Source organism: Quercus lobata, chromosome 12 (assembly GCF_001633185.2).
Source record: "Quercus lobata isolate SW786 chromosome 12, ValleyOak3.0 Primary Assembly, whole genome shotgun sequence".
Taxonomy (NCBI): domain Eukaryota; kingdom Viridiplantae; phylum Streptophyta; class Magnoliopsida; order Fagales; family Fagaceae; genus Quercus; species Quercus lobata.
The window spans coordinates 33,554,824-33,580,917 of record NC_044915.1 but is presented as its reverse complement, the minus strand read 5'-3'; the positions used below and the strand labels follow the sequence as shown (position 1 = coordinate 33,580,917).

Sequence of the window (26,094 nt, the reverse complement as noted above, 5' to 3'; positions counted from 1 at the left end):
AAAGGGATTCAAACCTCACAAGTCTTGGAAGCCTGAGAAGAGTTATCTAAGTCTATGATTTTTGAACTTACTTGACCCTTGTGACATATCCTAGTAAAAAGAAGGATCCAATGTACTAATACTCAATATAATGAAGTATCACTTTATTTTATGAGGATCCCTGATGTCTTTATTTGCTTTTTTTCTTTATTCCTCAACCATTTGCTTTACAATATATATATATATATATATATATATATTTGTATGTATAAGTATGTATGTGTTGTAGGATCCATGTTTTGTACACAATTTGGTTCATAATCAGCCCAACGTAGCTACGGTGAACCAAGCCCAATTCACCAAACAACAAGTACAAAACTTTTATGGGGGCCTAAGATCCTTGATTTTACTTGGACCTAGGTACTGTCCAAAATAAGAACCCACAACCAGTTAACTTATTATAAATTCGAAATGATCGATTCATGTAAATAAATTTGAATTTTATATATGATTGAGTAATTAAGAGAATTTTAATGGTTATATTGATAAATTTTTTATTGAAACTTTGAAGTTCCTGACTCTTTTACCAAAAACAAAGAAAATAAATTATATTTTAGCTTCACTTTTCTTAGATTGTGTGTTAAACAGGATTAAAATTGATTGTGTCATGTAATTGATGGAGTTCTCCACCCGAATGGAATCGATGGATTTTTCCACCAAATGCACAATTCTTTTTTCATTACAAATTAGAAAGAAAAAAAAAATTTAAAAAAATTACCTCCACTTTTTCTTTGTCACATTTTTCATCCTTCCAAATTGCTACCGTGGGCTAACAACTTTTTGTCTTGTGTTCTTTGGGATGGAGACTAGCATCAGTTATGGGTTTGGAGACATCAGACAAAGCTTTGAGATGGAGTAAAAATTTAAAAGGCAGAAGGTAAAACAAGGTGGTGCTGCCAAATTTGTTTATTCACCGATGCATGGAACTGTTTATGGACACCACAGCATTAAGAGTTCAAGACTGTTTTTTAAACAAAAAAGTACGGTGTTTGTGGTCCTTCAGAAATGATATCTACAAACGAAACAGAAAATATTTATGAGTGGTCCTTCAATATATAGTCCTGCCTTCTTTTTTTGGTGAAAAAAGAGCTTCATTACAAACTAAGCAGCAACAATACAAACAGAACAGACCCTATTACAAAACAACCCATTGAGAAAAGAGATCTGTTAAAACCTGCCTGATTGAGAGGCTTTTTTTTTTTTTTTTGAAAGGTTTTTTTTTTTTTTTTGAAAGGTGCCTGATTGAGAGGCTTGTTTCTACCGCAGCTAGGAAAGCACATTAAAGACTACAATTCAACTTCTAACAATTCAAAAAAAAAAACAAACAAAAAAACCATGCAGGTCACAATTCACTTCCTACAAAGAAAAGATAAAATTTGGTAAAATCATTTGTTCTTTTAAGTTTTTAGGATTGAGAATTTGAGATCTAGAGCCATAACTCAGACTATTATACCGCTGCACCATGCAATAGCACTGTCAATAGCTGCGATTAAAAGTTCACTCTTAATCTTAATTAGTCCTTGAATCTTTTTTTTATTTTTTTTTTTTTTTTTAAATCTTTTAACTTGTTAACTTGTTAATTTTTCCCTCTCACATCAAAATAATAATTACACAGATCGCACCATTTTCAAATCCAACTATATTTTTAGTGAGATGGAAGGATCAAATCTTAAATGTTTCTATTAGAAATATTGTAATGTTTCAATTGTCCTGCATGCTATTAACATTATTTTCGTTTAAGTGATTAATAAAATTTACATATAAAATATTGTGTTGATCGCTCAATTGAATAATTACTAGTCACATATCCTTTCATCCTCAAAATTCAAAACAAAATATGTATTTTTTGCTTTGAAGTGTGTTTCTATAAGTTTGTTCACTTAATGTAAATGGTTTAATACATGAAATATCTATGTTTTCAAAATTTCCCAATAAGATTTAATTATCACCCAGATTCGAGATGATCTTGATCATTTTTTTTCCACAATAACCGATATCTTAATATTGTATTAATTTGATATTTTTTAAAATTTTCAATATTTTTTAAAATCTTATTAAAAACTTTTTAATTTTTTTCATGAATTCTCACATGTAAATATATAATCATTTTATATTATTTTTGGAATAATATAACTTCAATAGAGATTATTTTTTTAATCCACATTTCAAAATATAATTTTATCATTGACCTTTAAAATGACTCAACTTAACATTTGTTAAGTTTATTCTTTTTCTTTTATTGGTACAAGGAACTAAATCTAACTTAATTCTTTTTCCTTTTTTTTGGTACAAGGGACTAAATCTAACTATGTCTAGCCATAGGACTTGTAGTTCAACTTCATGATTGTTCTTTATTATCAAGTCAAAACACCAATTGGTTTTTGATGTAAACATAATTTGAATCTGAAATCTCTTATTTAACAATAGTAGTATTTACTAGTTGAACTAATTGGAACCAACTACTAACACTTGTGTTTTTAATGAAGACCTCCATTGTTCATATCATAATTCCTCCAATTATTGAATTATGGGAGAAAAAGAAATCTAGTAATGTCTTTGGCATGCTACAGTCCATAATATAAAATATAAACTCAACTACTGTAAATAGTAATTAACTCAATTGGTAAATGTGGGTTCCAATTAGCTCAACTAGTAAAGTCTCTGATAATTATATAAAAGATCTGGGTTCAATGCTCGCCTACACCAAAAACTAATTGGTGTCTTGGTCTGATGATAAAAAAATTATCATCAAGAGCGAACACTATAGATTAAAACTCTCTTAAAAAAAAAAAAACAATTAGTAAATTCTCTTAAAAAATCGGATCCTCAATAATAGATACGGTAAAGATCCAACCCTCAAAATGAACCCATTATGCTGAGCGCCCACATTGCTTCCCTATTACGCCCACGCACAGCACCGCATCATTTCTCTTCAAAATAAAAGAAACTTGGACAAATGACAACGGACAACGAAGCGTCACTCAGAACACTAACAAAAACTGAAAAAGGGCTTTGGCTCTTTGTTTTTGCTCTCAGCACTAAAAAGTCACTGCTCTCTACTAATGCTATTGTCCTTAACCCCAACTTAAAAAAAATTAACAACTCTATATATACTCGGCTCCAATACAGCCACGACAAGTACCCACCAAAAACAAATCTATTTTATAGTTTACTTTTTTTTTCTTTTTTTTTTTGGCAAAGATAAGCATGATGGGTTAATTTTGGGTTGGATTTTACTTTATTTATTATTGATGATTTGACCCTTTAAAAGATTTTACTAGTTAGGTTAATTATTATTTATAGTGATTGAGTTTATACTTTAAAGTATGGATTGTGGTGAGTTAAATAGATAATTAGAATTATTTTCTCCAATAATTTAATAGTTGGAGGAATCATAATATGAATGGTGCACACCTCCATTAAAAAAAACAACTATTTATTTGAGAAAAAAGACTTATAATTAATAGTTTACTTAAACACAACTGGTGAACGTCTCAATTGATGAAGGCTTATAGTTTTATTTATTTATTTTTGGTTGAGAAAAAAGGCTTATAGTTTACTTTAATGTAAGTTTTGATTAAAGGTTTATTTAACTCCTAGGCATAAAATAGGTCTTTTTTAGGTAGATATGGAGAGAAGGAAGGGAAAAAGAATATGTTTATTTAACTTTATCGTAAAATTCTTAAAATTTTATAAATCAATTTTTTAATAATTTTTTTCTTTTATAATTCAGGAAAAAAAAAATTTGAACATTGAACCTCTCTTGAAAACACACATAAATATTTGTTAATTTTAAAATAAAAAGATTACATTTTACCAAATCATCAATAATTTAAATAAACACCAAAATGATACACTTAAAAAAAGCATTTAAAAATATTTAAAAAGAAAAGTTCATTCAAATCAATCATAAACCTCCTACTTCAACTTATGTAAATATATATTTTTTTAAATCACACATTTTGCACATAAGATGACAGATTGTATTTTCTACCTCGAGTTATAAGTTATTGAAAAGAAAAAATTCACATATTTTCACCTAATAAAAAGTGAGTTCATGAGTCATGACTTTATAATTGGGCTAAATTTATTTTAGGTATTTCTCACCCCACCATTAATAATACACTTTTTCGAACAATAATTCTGACAAAACTCCAATAATATATATAATATTATTTTTTATTATCATGTGGCTATGAAATCGAAAGTCTAAAACCCTTTTTATATAAAGAAAAAATAATAATAACACACTTTTTCCTGCACCGCCAGACAAGTTCGTGTGAATAAATATGTCATCTACATTAATTTCCTGAAAACCAAAAAAAAAAAAAAAAAAAAAACCGCTTGAATATCTCTCTCTGTGTACTGTGACTCATTTATATATCTGCATTTGTTGGTTCTTCTTCTCTCTCTATCTCTCTCCTCGTTCCACGTGCATTACCTTTTCTGCCATAACTCTCTCTCACTCACTCTCTTTCTCTCTCTCTCTCTGTGTCTGAGTTTGATGCTTCAGCTGTGAGGTCAAGGGAGTCCAAACTACAAAGCTCTGAGATCTTATGGAGCTCTTGAAATTGAAAGTGGTAACCTTCAGCTGTGAGGTCATACTCTTTAGGCTTTTCAGCTAAAAAAAGGTAACCTTTTTTCTTTTAAAAATTTATTTTGATTCCTTCTGCGTTGTCTTTTAAACCATATTTCTCTGTTACAAACTCCAAAAAGCTAGCTTTTGTTTCTTCATATGCTACTTTCATTTTTTTTCTCAAACTGTTGTTTCCTCAGCGTTACATTTTGGATTTTGCTTAGTAACGGTTGAAGTTTCAGTTGCTAGAATTTGCTAACAAAGAGTGTACAAGTGAAATTTATCAACTTTTTAACGCTTTTTCTTATCCTACATTTCAATTTTTTTGAGTAAAATAATATGATATTTAGCACACTAAGCTCACACTTTGTATACTTTTCACTGATCTGTGATGTTGACAATTTTGCTTTTCAAATCTTGTTTTGCTACATTTTCTTAGCAAAGTAAACGGATCAAAGAGATGGGTTTGGAATTTTTTTGGTTTTCTTTTTATATTTTTGTTACTTTTGCTTCTACTTTTTATTTTTTATTTTTTTGAGTATATTCAGTGGGAACCTCATGTGTAAAGCTCATGTGTGTGTAGCGGGGTTTAAGGGTCTTTTAGCTTGAAGAGTAAAAGTATTACTCTTTACTAATATATAATAAGCTTAATATTTTCAAGATCCTTCTACCACGGAGCGATGCACATGATAATAATTTTTTAGAAAAAGATTTAGAAGTCTTGGCCTGTGTGCTTTCTGGGTCTAAATTATATAATTTTGTTTAAGTTCAAGACTCACTTTTAGTGTTAGTCAAGTAAGTAAATTAGCTTTCGGATTTTCCGGGTACTTTTCAAGTGTTACTTAGGTAGTAATTATAAAAATTAAATTAGCTCAATAAAAAAATTAGAAGAAGATAAATATGAGAATATCTTGTGGACTCTGCTTGTATTTGTCTTTTTCTTTCTATTTGACTCTTGAGGAAGGTGAAAATGATAGTTTATAAAGTTTGGTTTTTTTAATTTTATTTCTCTGTTTTGTCTCTATCACAAGAGATGGTAGCTGATGGTAATTTTTTACTCACTGGTTTCTTCTTTAACCAAATTTTCCATTGAGAAAGAGCCCGTGAACTTTAAATGAAAGGAGGGGAAAAATATTGGGTTTGGATTTTTTATTTATTTATTTTTTATAGCAAAGATTCTGATAAATCACTCTCTTTGTGGCAATAAATTTTCAATGCATAATTTTTGTGCACATTAATATTTTAATGACTTTCTGCATAACTGATTTGTCTACTTCTACATTTGCGGATTTTATTTTTAATTTGTAATTTAAGACCAGATCTTTAAACTAGTGTCATCTATTCATTTATTTATTTTTTGTGTGGTTGAAGTAGAGAACAAGTTAATAATTCTTAGTTTGTTAATATTCGAAGCTTGATTTTTTTCTTAGGGAATGTAAAATGTGACTACATGAAGCTTGTTTGCAAGCTGAGGTGTATTTTTTAAGTGGCACACCAGCATACTGTGTGTGCCCCCAGATTCTTATGCAAAAGGTTCCATTTTCCTATGTTTTCATCTCAAATTAAGAATGATTTTAGTTGAACTACTTATGAGTTATGAGAGCTACACTCATGATAAACATCTTCAAAGACTTAAAAGGCAATGTGTTACCCTTTTTCTCATGTCACTTTATCCCTTATGGTGTACTTGCACAATTTTAAAATTTTTTTTATTTATTATATTTGCTTGTCATTTGATGGCATGCCTTGTAATTTAAGGCTTATTGCCCGCTCTTTCAGTTAATTGCAAGGAATTATGCTCAGTTTATTTCACTGACAATGCATTTGATTTACCAAAACATGATTTCTTGGGCGTGGCAATCTCTATCCATTAATGAAATCTTTGAGAGCTCTTTCATTAGGTGATAGATTCTTGTGTTTTACTCGTATGTCAGGACCTTTAGAAAGTCCCATATAGCAAGGTTTTGTGTCTGTTTTGTTGGAACAAATCAAATGTGTTTCCCCTGCCTACCGCAATTTGAAGCCCTCCATTACCTTGCCAAAAGTCACCGCTAGAATTTCATTTCATTTTTTACTTTTTAAGGTTGGGGGAGAGGGGTGGTTTATGATTTTTTCATGCTTTCGTTAGTGTTTACTGGTGAAACCAATTCAACTTTGATTCTTTTACAACTTTCTGATTGTTGTTGAAATTGATCTTTCTATTGTCTTTGTTGCCGTGTTAGTATTGTGCACACTGATACGCCCAAGCATTCTCATATTTACTGACTTGTGACCTTTCTTTCGTTGCTTTTGTATTAGATCATTTTAGAGTACATTGACTGCTCTCATAGTAGAATGTTTTATTTCATAGATGTATAGATTCTACTGCTTTAATTTTTGGATGTTTATCATAGGTATATTGCTTCTATTAATTATTCAAATAAAATTTTATCTCTTTCTTACAGATTGTTGCAAGCAATTGCGCATTTTGATAGCTACCCTCTTCTTTGCAGGCACCAGTAGCTATTTGCTCTCTCTCCAGTAGTTCATATTCTCTTCAACAAACCTATCTGCCTATTCATCATGATGAACAACCTTAAGTTAGGGGTAGATGTAGTAAGTGCCCACAATCTCTTGCCTAAAGATGGGCTAGGTTCATCCAGTGCATTTGTGGAGCTCCACTTTGATGGTCAAAAGTTCCGTACCACCATCAAAGAAAAGGATCTCAACCCTGTTTGGAATGAGAGCTTTTACTTCAACATATCTGATCCCTCCAACCTCCACTATCTCACTCTTGATGCCTATATCTACAATAATGTCAAAGCTACCAACTCCAGGTCCTTCCTTGGGAAGATTAGCCTAACTGGGACGTCTTTTGTTCCTTACTCTGATGCTGTTGTCTTGCACTACCCTTTGGAAAAGCGAGGCCTCTTCTCACGAGTAAGAGGAGAGCTAGGCTTAAAAGTTTATATTACTGATGACCCAACCATAAAGTCTTCTATTCCGATCCCTGCTACTGAATCCTTGCCAAGTAAGGAACAAAGCGTAACTAATGCACAAGCCCAAACAGTTCCAAATGCAGCCACAAACACTCACAAAGTTGAGTCAAGACACACCTTCCACCATCTCCCTAACTCAACTCACCACCATCATCATCAATCTTCTGCTTCTGCAGCTCCGAGTCCTATAACTGCAGCTGTTCCCCAGCATGGAACCAAATATGAGTTTGATGAAATGAAAGTGGAATCACAGCCTCCAAAGTTAGTTCGTATGTACTCTGCATCATCGTCACAACCTGCTGAGTATGCACTAAAAGAGACAAGCCCTTTCCTTGGTGGTGGAAGAGTTGTTGGGGGCCGAGTCATTCACGGAGACAAGACTGCAAGTACTTATGATCTTGTGGAAAAGATGCATTTTCTCTATGTAAGGGTTGTTAAGGCCCGTGATCTTCCTGCTATGGATGTTACCGGAAGTCTTGATCCATTTGTTGAGGTGAAAATTGGAAATTATAAAGGGATTACAAAACATTTTGAGAAGCAGCAAAATCCAGTGTGGAATCAGGTGTTTGCCTTTTCGAAGGACCGGATGCAAGCATCTGTTCTGGAAGTTGTGATTAAGGACAAGGATCTTATCAAAGATGATTTTGTGGGCATCGTAAGGTTTGACATCAATGAAGTTCCATTGCGAGTACCTCCGGATAGCCCTTTGGCTCCAGAATGGTACAGGCTTGGGGATAAAAAGGGTGAGAAGATTAAGGGTGAGCTGATGCTTGCAGTTTGGATTGGCACCCAAGCAGATGAGGCCTTTTCTGATGCATGGCATTCTGATGCAGCTATGCCTGTTGATAGCACATCAGCTATCTCTGGAGTGATACGTTCTAAAGTCTATCATGCACCACGGTTGTGGTACGTGCGTGTTAATGTTATTGAGGCGCAAGACTTAGTTCCAACAGAGAAGAATCGTTTCCCAGATGTGTATGTTAAGGCACAGATAGGTAATCAGGTTTTGAAGACCAAAAATGTTCAGGCTCGGACCCTATGTTCTCTTTGGAATGAGGATCTTTTGTTTGTTGCTGCTGAACCCTTTGAGGATCATCTGGTCATATCAGTTGAGGATCGTGTAGGTCCTGGAAAAGATGAAATCATTGGAAGGGTCATCATACCCTTGAGCTCTGTAGATAAGCGTGCTGATGACCGTATGATCCATTCCCGTTGGTTCAACCTAGAAAAGCCAATTGCTGTGGATGTAGATCAGTTAAAAAAAGAAAAGTTCTATAGCCGACTCCATCTCCGAGTCAGTCTAGATGGAGGATACCATGTTCTTGACGAGTCCACTCATTACAGCAGCGATCTCCGCCCCACAGCGAAGCAGCTGTGGAAGCCACCAATTGGAGTTTTAGAGCTTGGAATATTGAATGCTGTAGGGCTTCATCCCATGAAGACGCGAGATGGAAGGGGCACATCTGATACATACTGTGTAGCAAAGTATGGTCATAAATGGGTCAGGACACGCACCATTGTTGACAACCTGTCTCCAAAATACAATGAACAGTACACTTGGGAGGTGTTTGATCCAGCTACAGTTATCACCATAGGTGTATTTGACAACAGCCAGCTTGGTGAAAAGGGTTCAAATGGTAACAAGGACCTGAAGATTGGGAAGGTTCGTGTTCGTATCTCCACACTTGAAACAGGCCGTATTTATACACACTTTTATCCATTGCTGGTTCTTCATCCTACTGGTGTTAAGAAGATGGGGGAACTACATTTGGCAATACGGTTTACATGCACCTCATTTGTGAACATGCTTTACCAATACTCACGACCTCTACTGCCAAAAATGCACTATGTAAGGCCTTTTGGCATTATGCAGGTTGACATGCTCCGTCACCAAGCTGTCCACATAGTAGCAGCACGGTTAGGTCGATCAGAGCCTCCACTTAGAAAGGAAGTTGTGGAATACATGTCTGATATAGACTCACACCTTTGGAGCATGAGGAGAAGCAAGGCTCATTTCTTCCGGCTAATGACAGTTTTCTCAGGACTGTTTGCTGTTGGGAAATGGTTTGGGGATATCTGCTTGTGGAGGAATCCAATTACAACGGTCCTAGTTCATGTGCTCTTTCTTATGCTTGTTTGTTTCCCAGAACTGATACTGCCAACAGCTTTCCTCTACATGTTTCTAATAGGGGTGTGGAACTTCCGGTACAGGCCACGGTATCCTCCCCACATGAACACAAAGCTCTCACAAGCTGAGGCTGTGCTCTCTGATGAGCTAGATGAGGAATTTGACTCATTCCCTACAAACCGGAGCCCAGATGTGGTGAGAATGAGGTATGATCGGCTGAGGAGTGTGGCTGGTAGAATTCAGACTGTGGTTGGTGATGTTGCAACTCAAGGAGAGCGACTTCAGAATCTATTGAGTTGGCGAGATCCTCGTGCTACAGCCATCTTCATTACATTCTGCCTTGTAGCTGCACTAGTGTTGTATGTGACACCATTCCAGGCTGTGGCAGCTTTGGCAGGGTTTTACGTGATGAGGCATCCAAGATTTCGCCACAAGTCTCCATCAGTGCCTATCAACTTCTTCCGCAGGCTGCCTGCTAGAACGGATAGTATGCTGTAGATTGGTGATTGGTATGTCTTCTGGCCTGGGTTCTACGCTCATGTAACTTCATCACCCATGTTGCAAATCCTCCTTGTTCTGCATGTTTTTTTCTTGCTATGTCTTAAATTAAAAGTTGTAATTGACCAGATACTGAGGGACAATGAATAATTTGTATCTTCCCATTCTGCCTAAAATAAAGTAGCTTATTAAAGGGTTAACCAAGAAAAAAATAACAACAATGGACAATTACATATTTGTTGTTTTACTTGTACCAGTTATTTTTGCCCTCAGGTGCTCCACTAAAGCATTTAAATCCAATTGCAACTGCATGAAAAAGGAATCTAGAGCCGATATTGATAGAAAGATGCTACATCTATAATATTTTCACAACAATTCATAGGTGGTTAGTTGTTATTGATTTTAATTTAAACTTGCCACTGAAATTACTTTTCTACCTCACCAATAACAACCCATAACAACCTATCATATAAGATTTGTTGTGAAAAATATTATGGACATAACATTTTTCATATTAATATGGTCCCATTTTGTACATTAAGCATACAAAAATGTTATTGTTATAAATAAATAAACAGTTAGTTGAATAGGAAATGTGTTATGGTAGGTTTAGCAGTTTATGGGATCAATCAGTTGGCCAACTATTCAGTCAATTTGATGATTTTGAGCATAATTTAAATTGATAAATATGAGCTGGTCTTAATGGCAGGGTACTGAAACTGAAGAAAATAGATAAATGGCTTGTTCAGTCCAAGTTATACATTAATCTAGCACGTCTTTGGCTATTTATGTATTTTGATACTTTGTCCATGGACAAAATAGAGGTTCAATCAGCATGCATGCTAACTAAAACAAAGGCAGCGCTGACCTGCAAAATTTATATTATAATGCTGAGGCATCACCTTCAAAAATAATTTTTTAGTCTCCGACGTGCAAACTTATAGGACACATTCCAACGTGCACACATATCTCATAATACGTGCTTCCATGTTCAAATCATTCCAGGAGACAATGAAACTTTCCCCCCACTAGAAAACCAGAACTACGACCAGTTACAAACATTGTTCCTAGCTACCAAAAATGGCAGTTTCTGTGTCCAAAAAGAAATCAAAACAATCCAAAAAAGTAGAAGCACGCGAAATTTGCTTCTCTTATTCAATTTTGATCAACTTTTTTTATCGAATCCCAGCTGCTGTCTTCCTCCTAATCCTTATCTTCCTTTGGTCTTCCTCCACCACCATTATATCAGGGAAAATCATTCATGTCTGCGTCTCATCTCGGAAGCTCAACAACCTCTATTGCCTCTCTGCAGGGACCCAGCCAAATTTTGATATCCCTATTCCAGTAATCAATAATAGTGCCATTAGTCCTAGCATCAACGGGGATATAAAAGAGATTCTTAATGTTGTTCGGGATGATCTGAATCCTGAGATAGAAAAAAAAGTCAATGCAGACAGAAAAGAGGAGGTTGCAAATAGTGTGCAGGCTGTCAATGTTGTTTTGGATGAACAAATTCCAAATGCTGAAAACCGAGCTGACAAAGATGAAAATGAGGCTGCAAATGCAGTGGAGGTTCTGAAAACTGCTCAGAACAACCCAAATCCAGATATTAGAGAAGTAGAAAAAGGCAGAGAGGTGGAGATTGCACATGCTAAGAAGGTTGTGGAGGAACAGTTGCAACTTCATCGATCATGGAAGTCAAGTAAGAATCATCCGGTGTGTGATGGGAGGGGAATATATGTCTATGATTTGCCATCAAAGTTCAATACTGACTTGGTTGGTCAGTGTCATGATTTGGTTCCATGGGCAGATTTTTGTGAGTATTTCAATAATGATGCATTGGGCCTGCCAATACCAAAGCTTGGAAAAGGATGGTATCAGACTCATCAGTACTCACTGGAGTCAATATTTCATACGAGGGTCTTGAAGCATCCATGCAGGGTTTATAATGAGAATGAAGCCAAGCTTTTTTATGTCCCATTTTATGGTGGTTTAGACATTTTGAGATGGCATTTCAAAAATGTATCCAATGATGTCAAGGATACCTTATCATTGGAACTCATAAAGTGGCTGGAAAAGCAGCAGCCTTGGGTTCGGAATGCTGGTAAGGATCATGTCTTTGTGTTGGGGAAGATATCATGGGATTTTAGGAGAAATGATAATTCTCCATGGGGGACTAGATTTTTAGAGCTTAGTCAAATGCAAAACCCCATAAAGCTCTTGATCGAACGCCAACCATGGCATGTAAACGACATTGGAATTCCACACCCGACCTTCTTCCACCCTCATTCAGATGATGACATTATCTCATGGCAATTGAAGATTATCAGCTCGAGTCGAAAAAGTCTTGTGAGCTTTGCTGGGGCACCACGGCCCGATCAACCAGACAACATAAGGTCAATATTAATCAACCAGTGCAACTCTGCAGAGAATGGAATGTGCAGGTTTATGAATTGCAGTTCAGGAGGGTGTGATCAGCCTGAGTCAGTTATTGAGCTCTTCAAGGAGTCTGAATTCTGCTTGCAGCCTCCAGGGGATAGCCCTACAAGAAAATCAGTATTTGATTCTTTAGTGTCTGGTTGCATTCCTGTATTTTTCTGTCCTTTCACAGCTTACTACCAGTATCCATGGCATTTGTCTACTGATCATGGTAAATATTCTGTGTTCATAGACCAAGAAGTGGTGAAGCAGAGGAAGGTGAATGTGGTGGAGAGGTTGATGAAGATTTCTCCAAGGGAGAGGGAGGATATGAGGAGCTTTATAATATATGAAGTACTACCTGGGTTGGTATATGGGGATTCAAATTCACAGCTTGAGAAGTTTCAAGATGCATTTTCCATAGCTATGAATAATTTGCTTGAGAGAGTAACCAGAATGGAATCAAATGCACAATAGGGGTTGCTGTTGTTCTTTATTTTGGTTATTGATTTTTTCCCACTTATATACAAAGTATACTGTTAGTGGGGACAGTTTCATATTTGTTTTATTACAAACTGTAACTTAACTTTTTTTAAAAAATTCGATATAAAGTCGGCAATCATGACAACATTTTATTGTTTGCCGACTATCTTTTTATCTTCATTCCATCCAAGCCTTTCAAAGTTGTGATGCTTCTTTTTCTCTCTCTCTCTCTCTCTCTCTCTCTCTCTCTCTCTCTCTCTCGATAGTTGGGGATAGAAAATTCGAACCCTAAAAGTCTTGGATGGAAATATTTGAAGGTGTCAATTAAGTTATAAGACTCTCAACAAAGTTATAATACTCCTAAATTAGAAGCAAATATAATTTTTTATTTACTTTCCATGCAATTGAAGACCAAATCAAGACATTGATTTCAAGAGAAGATATTGTAGCATTTAAAATAAGTTATCAAATCTTGCCTTGCAAAATTTTAAGTACCCTAAGCTTCGCTTTGGTGCATGTCTTTTAAAAGCTTTCCTCTATGTAATCATACTATTATTTCCATGACACATCTAGCTCTAACTCATAAAAAAAAAAAGGAAAAAAAAGAAAGAATTATAAGTAGACTTCTCACTTATCATAAAACTGAGTAGTCTTCTCGTGAATGTATTTTTCCATTTTCCATTTTCTATCAACCCCTGTTCCAAATATCCACTAACAAATATATTGTGAAAACAATTTTATTTAGACCCCCAACGGCTTAACCTTAGTTGCACCAACACGGACAATGGTATACGAGGGTATAACAATTTTTGAAAAATAAGGATACGACACGGCGTGGACACGGCAATTAAATTTTATATTTAGGCATATTTTTTAATATTTTTAGATATAAAATACGTTTATGTCTAGAATTTAAATTATATAAGAACTACAATTAATTAAACTAACATCCAAAGTAGTACAATAATATACATAAAATGTTTAGAGTACAAACCAAAAGTTTAAATAAATAAAATTGATGATGGAAAGAATATTAGTAGGCTGAATGCTCCGGGCTTTAATGATCTAGCAATTAATTGGAAGGCTTGAAAAGGAAAACACACGATCAAAAGTGATTGGGGTGGACCGGCCAAGAACCCTCCAATGTTTAAGTTAGTTTCTCTCTTAAATTCTAGAGTTCCAACTTTTTAGGAGTTGTCTCATACTTACCTTCATTTGATATGAATGAGGGTTTATATAGTGTGCACTTGAAGCAGTTACTTGTCTCGTAACTTCCCTTATATTTGAGAAAGTCAGAAGGTTCAGGGTTAACTTCCACAACTGCTATAGGAGTTAGAATATTCAATCTTATCTTCCATAAATGTCATTGAAAGTTAAATACTTAGTAAGAAGTTATAGTAATGAACCAGGATTTAACTCATGCTTTGAAATAGTAACACGTGGTTCAATTCACTAGCTCTTGTAGATAAACTTTTCTAGAATTTTCCCAAGCGTCTGGGGTCATCCATGTGTTTTCCTCATGGACGACCCATGTGCCTATGGATGACCGTCATACTAGGTAGAACCATTCTTGCATTCTTGACCTGGACAACTCTCATGGACGAATTGGAGTTAGTTCAATTTTCAATTCACCATAAAAAACTATAGCAGGACACACAAAAACAAAAATCACTAAATTCATAATGAACATTATAATTTATAAGGCAAAAGGCTGAGTAAAGAAACAATATTTTTTTAAAAAAAAAATATATATATATATATATATATACACACAGTATAACACAATGATAGTGAGAGTGGGATTAAAAAAAAAAAAAAGGCGTTATAAGTAACAACAATACACCCATTCACCCAAAGCATATTTGAAAGAAAGAAAGAAAGAAAGAAAAAACAGAGAGAGAGAGAAGAGAAGAGGTTGGACCTATCCATGTCGAGAGAGAGAGAGATCGGAAGAGACAAAGGGCACGACGTCGACGACGACTGCCTATGGAGCTCGCTGACTCGTCGATCGGCTCGATCTAGCATTGGTGAGGGACAGAGAGCAATTGGCAGAGGCCAGAGGGAGGGTTGAGTTATGGGTTTCAGCTTTTTTGTTTTAGGGTATATCACAAAATCAACGGTAATGATTTGTCCATTTGTCAAAATCTGTGATTTTTTTTTTTCCACTGCTGGCATGTCCATCATGTCGGAGCCATGTCGGAGCCGTATCAGAGAAGCCAAAAAAAAAAAAAAAAAAAAAAGACACCGCTCGGACACTGGAGTCTGGCAAGTCGTATCGGTATCCATGTCCGATACGTGTCAAACACTGGTACTTCACCAAAAATGGCGTGTCGGTGCAACCTAGGGCTTAACTACCAAATTTTAATTGATTAACCCAATTCTTATTCAAGGTAGTTAATTTGATAACATTCAAATAACAAATAAAACGCATATAACCACAGTCACACAATAGACAAGAATTTGTTCAGAAAGTCAAAACTGTCATAGAAAAATACTACCTAGGTGATGACACTCTGAGGGCCAAACCCCAAAAAAACAAATCCGCTATAAAAGGTTGTTGCGGTATAGAGTGTACTCATAAACTATACATCCCCTACACGTAGATAGTCACCGTACCCAAGCTCCCAGCTTCACAAACGATTTCTGCTTGTAAACTAATCTCTCGGCCACTCCAAGAACTACTTGAAGATTTGGATTCTTCTATGCGTTTCTGTGATCAAAGTCCAACACACAGTAGGTAATCAAGTTCTTGGAACAATAAGGCCTCTCAAGTATAGTCAATTGGAGAGGTTTGGAAGACTATGGAAATATGGAATTCTCTCTCTAGGTATTCTCTTTATTTTATTTTATTTTTTCTTTCAACGGTCTTTTCCTTTCTAGATATGACACAGGACTGATGTTGGGTCGGGTCGGGTCAGGTCGGGTTTACTGTGACCCGAAACCCGACCCGACAGAAATCGGATTGGTTTATCTAAAACCCGACCTGACCCGAAAAATGGTCTGAAATCGGGTCGGGTCTCGGGTTGGGCTTTTTTTTTTTTTTTTTTGCTGCTGCTTGTTTTCCATGAGCATTTAGTTACTATATTCTTTTTTGTAATAATAATCTCTCATTAAAAAAAAAAAATCCAATATCAAATCATTTTTTTTATAAATTATACTATTTAAAAAATATCCAATATCCAATCATTTTTAAAAAAAATTATGAAAATAAAAGCTAAAATCTCCTTAGCAAGCCACATTTATGACTATTAAATGGATATACACAATAAAAACACAAAACCAACAATATCTTCATTGAACCATCAGAGGTGCAAGTATGATATCTCTTCTTTCCATTCCTTCTCTTATGCAACTCCAAAACACACCAAACAAAAGAAAATAATATAGTCCTCCACATTCCATTCATTTATAACCTATCCACTCTAATTCATTTCATTCTGTTGTGAACTCTCCAAACAGTGTTAGAACTTTGAGAAAGCAAAACAAATGCATAAAAACCAACACAAGCACTAAAGAGCCGGAAATGAAAAACTATGGCAAAATATCTAAAGCTTTACATTACAACAAAATGCTTAGTCGTGAAACAGATTACAGCAATCCATTGCTGGACAGAATGCTTAGTTGTCAAAAAAAGTTTCTTTTCAGTAATCCGTCAATAGCAAACTTTCCTCCTCTCTAAGTTCAGCTAGCGACTGCCCAAAAAGAAGAAAAATACAAGGGATACGAATACAACTTTTTATTTTAATCATCGCCAAAAGCTAGATAAACAAAGGACCAATGCAAAGTTAAGGCAATTTGTTCAAATAGAATCAACAACATTGGATGATGAATGAGAGAGCTCCTTTAAGTTTGGACAGAAAGCTTAAAAATAACTTCCACCTGATATTCCAAAAACATATTGCACAAAAAAATGTACAACTAAACAATTAAAAAGACATTTGCACTTGCACTTGCACTTCTACTATATTGCCTGTGTATATTTGTACTTAGCATATCAGAAAGATGCGGACCTATTAGCTTAAAGCTTTACCCAATAAACCAAGTGGTACATGAGAGCATATGGAAACCAACTATTTCTATTTATAACACAGTTGTGTACACGTTAGAGCATTATATAGCTGGGTCAACCTATTTACTCCAACTACTTGTCAAGTCGATACTTCTGATACATAAGCATTTAAGGATGCAAAATGGGTAGTTTAATGTGTATATATGCCCATGACGGATATTTGCTAGCAGTCATTAACATGTGCTAGTTTTACTGCTCAATGCAGACATTTTCACACAAGGATTAGAAATAATCGAAATGGGTGGAACAAGAGCATCAAAAGTTGCATCAACATAGCAAACTAACAACACCAAACATCGAAATAGAACATGCAACAAGCTTGGTAACAACTCTGCCAACACAGAAAACTACACAAAACAGTGACTGCACCACAGCAGATACACGAATCCAACAGAGAAACAGAGTAAAGCTTTCAAAGATTTTGTGGCAGAGAGGTCTTTTACCTTGGCGAAAATGCAAAATAGTGAAACCCCAAAGAGAGGCAGAAGAGCTCTTTAGTTTAAAACCTGAAAAAAAAAAATCGAAATGGGTCCTTAAAAAAAACGATTCAAGCCAAACCCACATCACAAAAGGCAAGAAAATCAAACCCAAACAGAATATTCACATAGAAAAAAACCCCAAAATACGAAAGTATTAAAAACCCAACTATATTAACAAGAAACAGAGATAACAAGAAATAGGTTTAGCTATTTATTCTATGACTTACACAGAGACAAATGGAGCAAATAGCTTGAAACTGGCTTGTAAGGCTTTGAGGAATAAAGAGAGAGATGAGGGAGGCGGAGAGTTGAAGGAGGTGGAGACTGCAAAGAGACCACGTAGGGTTTTTTTTTCAAAAACACAAAAATCAGGTTCAGACTTAAGGTATTTATATGACTCGAAACCGACCCTAACCCGATAATAACCCGAAAATATGACCCGAAACCCAACCCGAATATTCTCAGACCCGCCCAAAACCTATCGGGTCGGGTCGGTTTTTTGGTGGGCCGGGTCAAGTGCTCACTCCTAGATATGAGGGTTTTAATTTTGGCTTTTATGGACAATATTGCCTTATGCCCATTTCACCCAAATTATATAGCCTTATGCCCTCTTTTCCAAACTAATTAAGAAAATGCCCCTCTTTTGAAACTCGACTTTCTCAAAATAGAGTTAAACCCTATAGTGACGTTTTTAAGGACCTATAGTGGCGTTTTGTAACTCGATCTCCATGAAATCGAGTTACAAAACGTCACTATAGGTCCTTAAAAACGTCACTATAGGGCCCCATAATTTTTTTTTTTTTTTTTATAACTCGATTTTAAGAAAATCGAGTTACAAAAGAGGGGCATTTCCCTAATTAATTTGGGAAGAGGGGCATAAAGCTATATAATTTGGATGAAAAGGGCATGAGGCATTTTTGTCTTGGCTTTTATACATGTATGGTTTAGGGTTGAGGTGCCTACAACATCTGCCTTGTAAGTAAAAATTTGTAACTTCCATAATAAGATTTTGGTCAATTGGGGATTATCGAGTGTTTACCTAAACTTTATATGTTAACTTTAATCATTTCTTGTACAATGAATAGACATTTTATTCAACCTAAATTACACTGGTTCATATTAGTTCATATTATGTAATACATAATCCAAAATTACAACATACTTTTATAATGAAATAATACATTGAACTTTAAGGCTCAATTAATCACATATATTTAAATGGAAAACTCTTGAATTTAATAGTTAAAAACTATCCAAAACAATAATTGAAATTGTGGGTACCCAAGGACAGAGGATGAAGCTGAAGGGTCACGTTATTTGCCTGAGGACAGAGGATGAAGCTGAAGGGTCACGTTATTCGCCTGAGGACAAAGGATGAAGCTAAAGGGTTGCGTTATTGGCCCAAGGACCGAGGATGAAGTTGTAGGGTTGCAGTAATGACGTGGAGATGTTGTGAGTCACTAGCCTAAGGGAAGAAGCAGCCTGAGGAAGGAAAGAGATGAATCTTGGTACTCTGAAGCGTTCTGAGGGGAATAGGATTTAGAGAGAGTGGAAGACAACGGGCAGTAGGGAGCTTTAGACCTGGTGTAACCTGTTGCATCTGCATTAATTGAAAGACACCAGCTTTATCAATCGCATTAATGAGGAAGTGACCTGAATAGTGTAAGCCCCAACTAAGCAGATTCCTATCACCATCTTCTCTAGATGTGAAAGGTAACAAGTGTCGAAAAAGGAGGGGGGTTAGGCAGAAATGGATGGTGGAGATGCCAGGGAAGGAAGCTATATAAGGAAAGGAAAGAGCATTGAAAAGGGGATCGAGAAGTGAGAGAGAGAAAAGGTAATCAGAGAGAAGGAAGAAGGGAGTGAACAGTTTGACTTTTTCTGTAAACCTAGTCTCCTTGGGAGCACTTGTGTAGAGCTCAACACTCTTTGATTCCTGAATAAAAATTGTTCCTTCCTTATTGCTGTCCTCGGATAGAGCTCATTGTTGTTGTTCTTCCCACCTCTTACAAATTTATTGATTTGGGCCAAGTTTAGAGGAACCAACCCATTACTCTAAGTGGGCTTGGACCACAAACTTTTTGGTCCCTACAGAAATCATGTTTAAGTGAAACCTCAATTCAATAATTAAGAACAATCTAAATTATTAAACATTTAAAAGTTTGAAGTAGAGAGAGACTCACATGAGAATTTAATTTTTGTCATTGAAAGCATGGAAGAAGGCATGAAACTCGAGTGAGTTTCACCCTACCAAGTTTAAGTTTAAACTTAAAGTCTAAGTCCTATGCGTTGCATGCTACATGTGTATGTATGTGCATTAAAAATGATTTGAATTTAACATTTATTGTAGAAAAGAGGTGGTATAGTCTTACCCCTGTCTAACTAATTCTTATTATAATCTCTTTGTTTTGCGGGGAGATAGAGAAACGCTTCTTTTGAAAAAAAAGAAAAGAAAAAATCAGCATATAATATATAATAGCTAAGATATTAATCTTTAGAAGTGGTATCTCATACGGATTAGTATTTCAATTGTGGGTTTTGGTAGTTAGAAGTTAGTGCATAGTAGTTAATGATTAGAAAATTACTTTGAAATTTTTTAAACCAATCCTTTAAAAAAGTTTTAATGGAGTTTAAATCATGTTAATAAATTATCTCTCTATTCAATTTTTTTTTTTTTTAAATCATGTTAATAAAAAGTTATTGATAAAACTATTATTAGTAAACATTTCTAAGGCTTATCTATTTAGCTTTTTTGCCAAATTTATATAAACTCTTTTTTTTTTTCTTTTTCCGAAGAATATAACACAACCAAAAACCTATAAACAACAATTTACATTCAACATAAAGAATATATTCAAACTTATTCATAATTTAAAATTAAGAAATTAACACAAATTATAAATTAAGATATAAATTTAGAAAAAGAATAAAAAATAAACTTGTTTATTTTTTCTATCAATTTGAGAGATGAAAGTGTGAGTATGCAACTAAAACCTGAATCAATTTGTAGGGACACAATTTTTAACGACCCAAGGATAGGCTCGTATGTAAAAGGGACCCAAACAATACAATTTGTAGAGAGTGGGCTTGGAAAGGCTGGACCTTGGTCGTTGGGCAACGGTTTAGTCGGGATTTTCATGGAAGCCCCTGCGAAGGCAGGATTGGCCTGTATGGCTAGGCCTTTACACGGATGTGGTGTGAAGATCTATCTCCTCGGAACTAGTCCGAGGAGCATTTCGACCTCGCCTTCCTTCTTTCTTATGAGTTCGTTCTCCCTCTTTTCTCTGGTTTCTGGGAGCCCCCTCCCTTTTCACCATGATACTCCTCTCTCTTTTATACTAGTATTCTCTCCCGTTCTTCACATACGTGCCAGTTTCTCCTTATTTGGGGTGGTTACTCGTCTTATCAACCCTCACGTCAGAGTAGTTGGGGAAGAGTTGGATAGCACGGTATGAGTACGAGTTTGTCAGGTGATGGGCTCCACAGTAAGGTGCTGGCAGCCTTTTCCCCTGTGCTGCTCCTGTGCTGAATCTGTCCTTTTCTTTGGGTGTTTTGTGATATGTCGGGCACAGAGTCGTCCTCGGCCACGTCCTTGGGCCTTCAAGGAGCTTTTGTTGTGTCTCCCTGACAATAGGGCTCCTCGGCCTGGACTTTGGGCCCTTAATGTGAAGTGGGCCGGGATTCCAATTTTCAAACCCCACAATAGCCCCTCAAAATCCTGCTTCCCGACTTTTTAGATGGGAAGAAGGGTTTTGGTAAGGCTGAGCCCACCTCGTGACTTGCTCACATCCTATACTCTATTATTATTTACGCTTTTCCATTTACGTGGGAGTCGTGCCAAAACAAGGGGCGCTCCTTTATTTTCCATTTCTGCAGAGCCCTTTGATATTTCGGTACTCGAGGCGCGCCTTCACGAGGATCTTCAGATCCTATGGCTGAGGATGAGGTTGGAAATTGAGTCCAGTCCGTCCTGTCAATAGCGTTCCTTGGAAATTTGCACAAGTTAAACGCCACCGGTCTTCTTCGTGTATAAATAGGGTACAGGGTCACTCCCCTCATACACGAACTCTCCTGTTCCCTTCAGAATCATACTTCTTCTTCCATATCCATGTTCTCCAGTTCTGACGCCCTTCTGCCTCAAAGTGAGATGTTTGAGGCTTGGATGGGGATGAAAGGTCTTCGCACGTTTCAGAGGCACCGAGTCCTCAAGGTGTCACGGTACGGACAAGGATGGCATAGATTCAAGCCAGTCCCCCGTTTTGACAGGGGGAAGATGGTCTTCCTCTCTCTTTTAGTCAAAATCCGAAGCAGGTTCTGGTCATGCCAGATTTTTGGCATGTCAGAAGAAGGAATTTCCGCCATCAGCGCCGTCTGCCTTGTTGCAGGCAGGTTTTCGCCGGGGCTTCCCAACTTCCGGCTCCCTACACCTTTTCTTCAACGGTGCAGGCTCCGAGTTGGGTTCTTTTGCTGCCTGAGCTATGGGCATGTAAAAATATTGAGGAATGGTACCCCTACTCAACATCTTGGCACTGCAGCCAACCTCTCCTCTGTGCTTCTCCTTCGGCTCTATCTTTACCCTCTTGTATTTTTTCTTTTTACTTACGTAGTTAGCTTTAATGTAAGCCTATTTCAGCTGTTATTGTACACTGTACTACTCCTTTATCTTAATAAAAGATGAGTTTATTTCTTTCTAAATGCTTTTCTTTCCTGCAACAATTACTTTGCTGTTATTGTACACTGTACTACTCCTTTATCTTAATAAAAGATGAGTTTATTTCTTTCTAAATGCTTTTCTTTCCTGCAACAATTACTTTGTGCATGAATATTGAATATAAGCTTGCCTTTAATGACACTCGGAGCAGAAAAATGTCTTAACACAGATTTCTACTAGTTTAAACTTACGGATATTATCAAGTGTAACAACGGTAATCCTAAATAAATTAAACTCTTGGAACTAACCGGGGTAGCGGCTGAGCGCTGCGCGATGCATGCTAGACCAATGTCCGAGAACGGTAAACTCTAAATAATTCGTCCGAGAGGGTAACCGAGCAATGAGGGACCTCAATCGTATTTATTGGTAGCATATTGCTCTAAACTGCATCAATCCCTTTGGTGCTGAGGATCCGAGGGTAGACTGGGGGATCCATTCAGTGTAGGGATTAACCCCACCGTTAATGGGGAGCTCTCCTCGGATGGATTTTAAGGTTCATGTAACATTTTTTCATTTAGGTAGGTTTCCCCACAGGCTTGGGTCCGAGGACCATACAAGGCCTTGGTTCTGTCCAAACCTTTTGATTTTTCTTCTGTACTTGGTTTCCCCATAGGCTTGAGTCCGAGGACCATGCAAGGCCTTGGTTCTGTCCAAAACTTGTAAGATCTCTTTTTTTTTTACTTGGTTTCCCCATAGGCTTGAGTCCGAGGACCATGCAAGGCCTTGGTTCTGTCCAAAACTTGTAAGATTTCTTTTTTGTACTTGGTTTCCCCATAGGCTTGAGTCCGAGGACCGTGCAAGGCCTTGGTTCTGTCCAAAACTTGTAAGATTTCTTTTTTGTACTTGGTTTCCCCATAGGCTTGAGTCCGAGGACCATGCAAGGCCTTGGTTCTGTCCAAAACTTGTAAGATTTTCTTTTTTGTACTTGGTTTCCCCATAGGCTTGAGTCCGAGGACCATGCAAGGCCTTGGTTCTGTCCAAAACTTGTAAGATTTCTTTTTTTTTGTACTTGGTTTCCCCATAGGCTTGAGTCCGAGGACCATGCAAGGCCTTGGTTCTGTCCAAAACTTGTAAGATTTCTTTTTTGTACTTGGTTTCCCCATAGGCTTGAGTCCGAGGACCATGCAAGGCCTTGGTTCTGTCCAAAACTTGTAAGATTTCTTTTTTGTACTTGGTTTCCCCATAGGCTTGAGTCCGAGGACCATGCAAGGCCTTGGTTCTGTCCAAAACTTGTAAGATTTCTTTTTTGTACTTGGTTTCCCCATAGGCTTGAGTCCGAGGACCATGCAAGGCCTTGGTTCTGTCCAAAACTTGTAAGATTTCTTTTTTGTACTTGGTTTCCCCATAGGCTTGAGTCCGAGGACCATGCAAGGCCTTGGTTCTGTCCAAAACTTGTAAGATTTCTTTTTTGTACTTGGTTTCCCCATAGGCTTGAGTCCGAGGACCATGCAAGGCCTTGGTTCTGTCCAAAACTTGTAAGATTTCTTTTTTGTACTTGGTTTCCCCATAGGCTTGAGTCCGAGGACCATGCAAGGCCTTGGTTCTGTCCAAAACTTGTAAGATTTCTTTTTTGTACTTGGTTTCCCCATAGGCTTGAGTCCGAGGACCATGCAAGGCCTTGGTTCTGTCCAAAACTTGTAAGATTTCTTTTTTGTACTTGGTTTCCCCATAGGCTTGAGTCCGAGGACCATGCAAGGCCTTGGTTCTGTCCAAAACTTGTAAGATTTCTTTTTTGTACTTGGTTTCCCCATAGGCTTGAGTCCGAGGAGGCCACCAGGACCATGCAAGGCTTTGGTTCTGTCCAAAACTTGTAAGATCTTTTTTGTTTATTTATGTTTCGAACGTAAGCCCCTAGACCAGGGCTGGGAGAGCTAGCTTGAGGCCAAAAGCCCCTAGAGCTGCCCGCGCCATTGGCACTGCAAGGCGTAGCCCCTAGCAGAAGTTTATGTCGGAACAACAGCTGCATGTCGCCAGAGACGGTGGAAACCCCACGAATCTCTGCTTGCTAGAGAGTTGACTTCACCGCCACCGGTGCCAACGTGCAAGCCTTCCCACAGACGGCGCCAATTGTAGGGACACAATTTTTAACGACCCAAGGATAGGCTCGTATGTAAAAGGGACCCGAACAATACAATTTGTAGAGAGTTGGCTTGGAAAGGCTGGACCTTGGTCGTTGGGCAACGGTTTAGTCGGGATTTTCATGGAAGCCCCTGCGAAGGCAGGATTGGCCTGTATGGCTAGGCCTTTACACGGATGTGGTGTGAAGATCTATCTCCTCGGAACTAGTCCGAGGAGCGTTCCGACCTCGCCTTCCTTCTTTCTTATAAGTTCGTTCTCCCTCTTTTCTCTGGTTTCTGGGAGCCCCCTCCCTTTTCACCATGATACTCCTCTCTCTTTTATACTAGTATTCTCTCCCGTTCTTCACATACGTGCCAGTTTCTCCTTATTTGGGGTGATTACTCGTCTTATCAACCCTTACATCAGAGTGGTTGGGGAAGAGCTGGATAGCACGGTATGAGTACGAGTTTGTCAGGTGATGGGCTCCACAGTAAGGTGCTGGCAGCCTTTTCCCTTGTGCTGCTCCTGTGCTGAATCTGTCCTTTTCTTCGGGTGTTTTGCGATATGTCGGGCACAGAGTCGTCCTCGGCCACGTCCTTGGGCCTTCAAAGAGCTTTTGTTGTGTCTCCCTGACAATAGGGCTCCTCGGCCTGGACTTTGGGCCCTTAATGTGAAGTGGGCCGGGATTCCAATTTTCAGGCCCCACACAATTATTGTAGAAGGGGTTTCTCAAAAAAAAAAAAAAAATTTATTGTAGAAGAGAATAAATGAATACGAAAGGTTAATATTATGAATTGGGTTAAAACGTGTGTGAAAAGTTTTTATTAATTTTTTTGAAGTTAAAAAAAAATAGCTTAAACAAAAATGAAAAATAATAATGAAGAATAAATGTATGGTTTGGGGTTGAGGTGCCTACAACATCTGTCTTGTAAGTAAGAATTTGTAACTTCCATAACAAGGTTGTGGTCAATTGGGGATTATCGAGTGTTTACCGAAACTTTATATCTTAATTTCATTCTCACTTGAACGAAATCATGTCTTGTACAATGAATAGATATTTTATTCAACCTAAATTACACCGGTTCATATTAGTTCATATTACGTAATACATAATCCAAAATTACAACATACTTTTATAATGAAATAAATTGATACTGAAATTTTGTGACAAATTAATCATTGAGATAAAAACTTATTCTTTGAGGCTAGTATTAATTGTATTTTGAGAAAAAACCATAACATAGGATTCACATTCAACTAATCACTTAATTGTATTGCATTTTTGACCAAAAACATGATAGTGGAACTTTAAAAAATAAGCTACCAATGCAAAAAAAGAAATAAATAAAAAACACTTATTGTGGGATCCACATTAGACCAGCAAATAATAGACTTTTTCCACAATTATCTTATGTGATAGACTATAATTTGTTGTTTATTACTTTCATACAAATCACATGTTCCTATTATTTTTACTTCCAACGGTCACAATTTGTCACGTCAAAATTGTGATAAAAATATGTCACATAAGGCCATTGTACCGAAAAAAAGATTGTGACAAACTGGCTTGTAATTTTAGTCCCAAACACACGGACAGACCCTCTAAACTTCTTCATGTAAACTCTCAAATCAGTTCTCAATGCACAATAACAATACG

General features: G+C 36.8%; 2 protein-coding genes and 1 long non-coding RNA gene across 3 annotated transcripts; 2 read left to right on the top strand and 1 right to left on the bottom strand.

Annotated features, from left to right (window-relative positions):
• The first annotated feature begins 4,388 nt into the window (after window positions 1-4,388).
• LOC115971089 (FT-interacting protein 7-like) lies at window positions 4,389-10,456 on the top strand. The gene is made up of 2 exons (XM_031090778.1): window positions 4,389-4,670; window positions 7,108-10,456. Exon 2 carries the CDS (start codon window positions 7,178-7,180, stop codon window positions 10,217-10,219), a length of 3,042 nt encoding a protein of 1,013 aa, XP_030946638.1. The 5' UTR covers window positions 4,389-4,670; window positions 7,108-7,177; the 3' UTR covers window positions 10,220-10,456.
• A 551-nt stretch (window positions 10,457-11,007) lies between these two features.
• Window positions 11,008-13,210, top strand: LOC115971090 (xyloglucan-specific galacturonosyltransferase 1-like). The gene has a single exon (XM_031090779.1). It carries the CDS (start codon window positions 11,300-11,302, stop codon window positions 13,112-13,114), a length of 1,815 nt encoding a protein of 604 aa, XP_030946639.1. The 5' UTR covers window positions 11,008-11,299; the 3' UTR covers window positions 13,115-13,210.
• A 3,280-nt stretch (window positions 13,211-16,490) lies between these two features.
• Window positions 16,491-18,014, bottom strand: LOC115971091. The gene is made up of 2 exons (XR_004087228.1): window positions 17,896-18,014; window positions 16,491-17,695 (listed from the first exon to the last, which is right to left on the bottom strand). It is a non-coding gene; the product is annotated as an uncharacterized LOC115971091 (long non-coding RNA).
• Between the last annotated feature and the right edge of the window lie 8,080 nt (window positions 18,015-26,094).

Bases quoted from the DNA above. Each gene is read 5' to 3' on its own strand.
- LOC115971090 (XM_031090779.1), top strand. From the start codon at position 11,300: ATGGCAGTTTCTGTGTCCAAAAAGAAATCAAAACAATCCAAAAAAGTA.
- LOC115971089 (XM_031090778.1), top strand. From the start codon at position 7,178: ATGATGAACAACCTTAAGTTAGGGGTAGATGTAGTAAGTGCCCACAAT.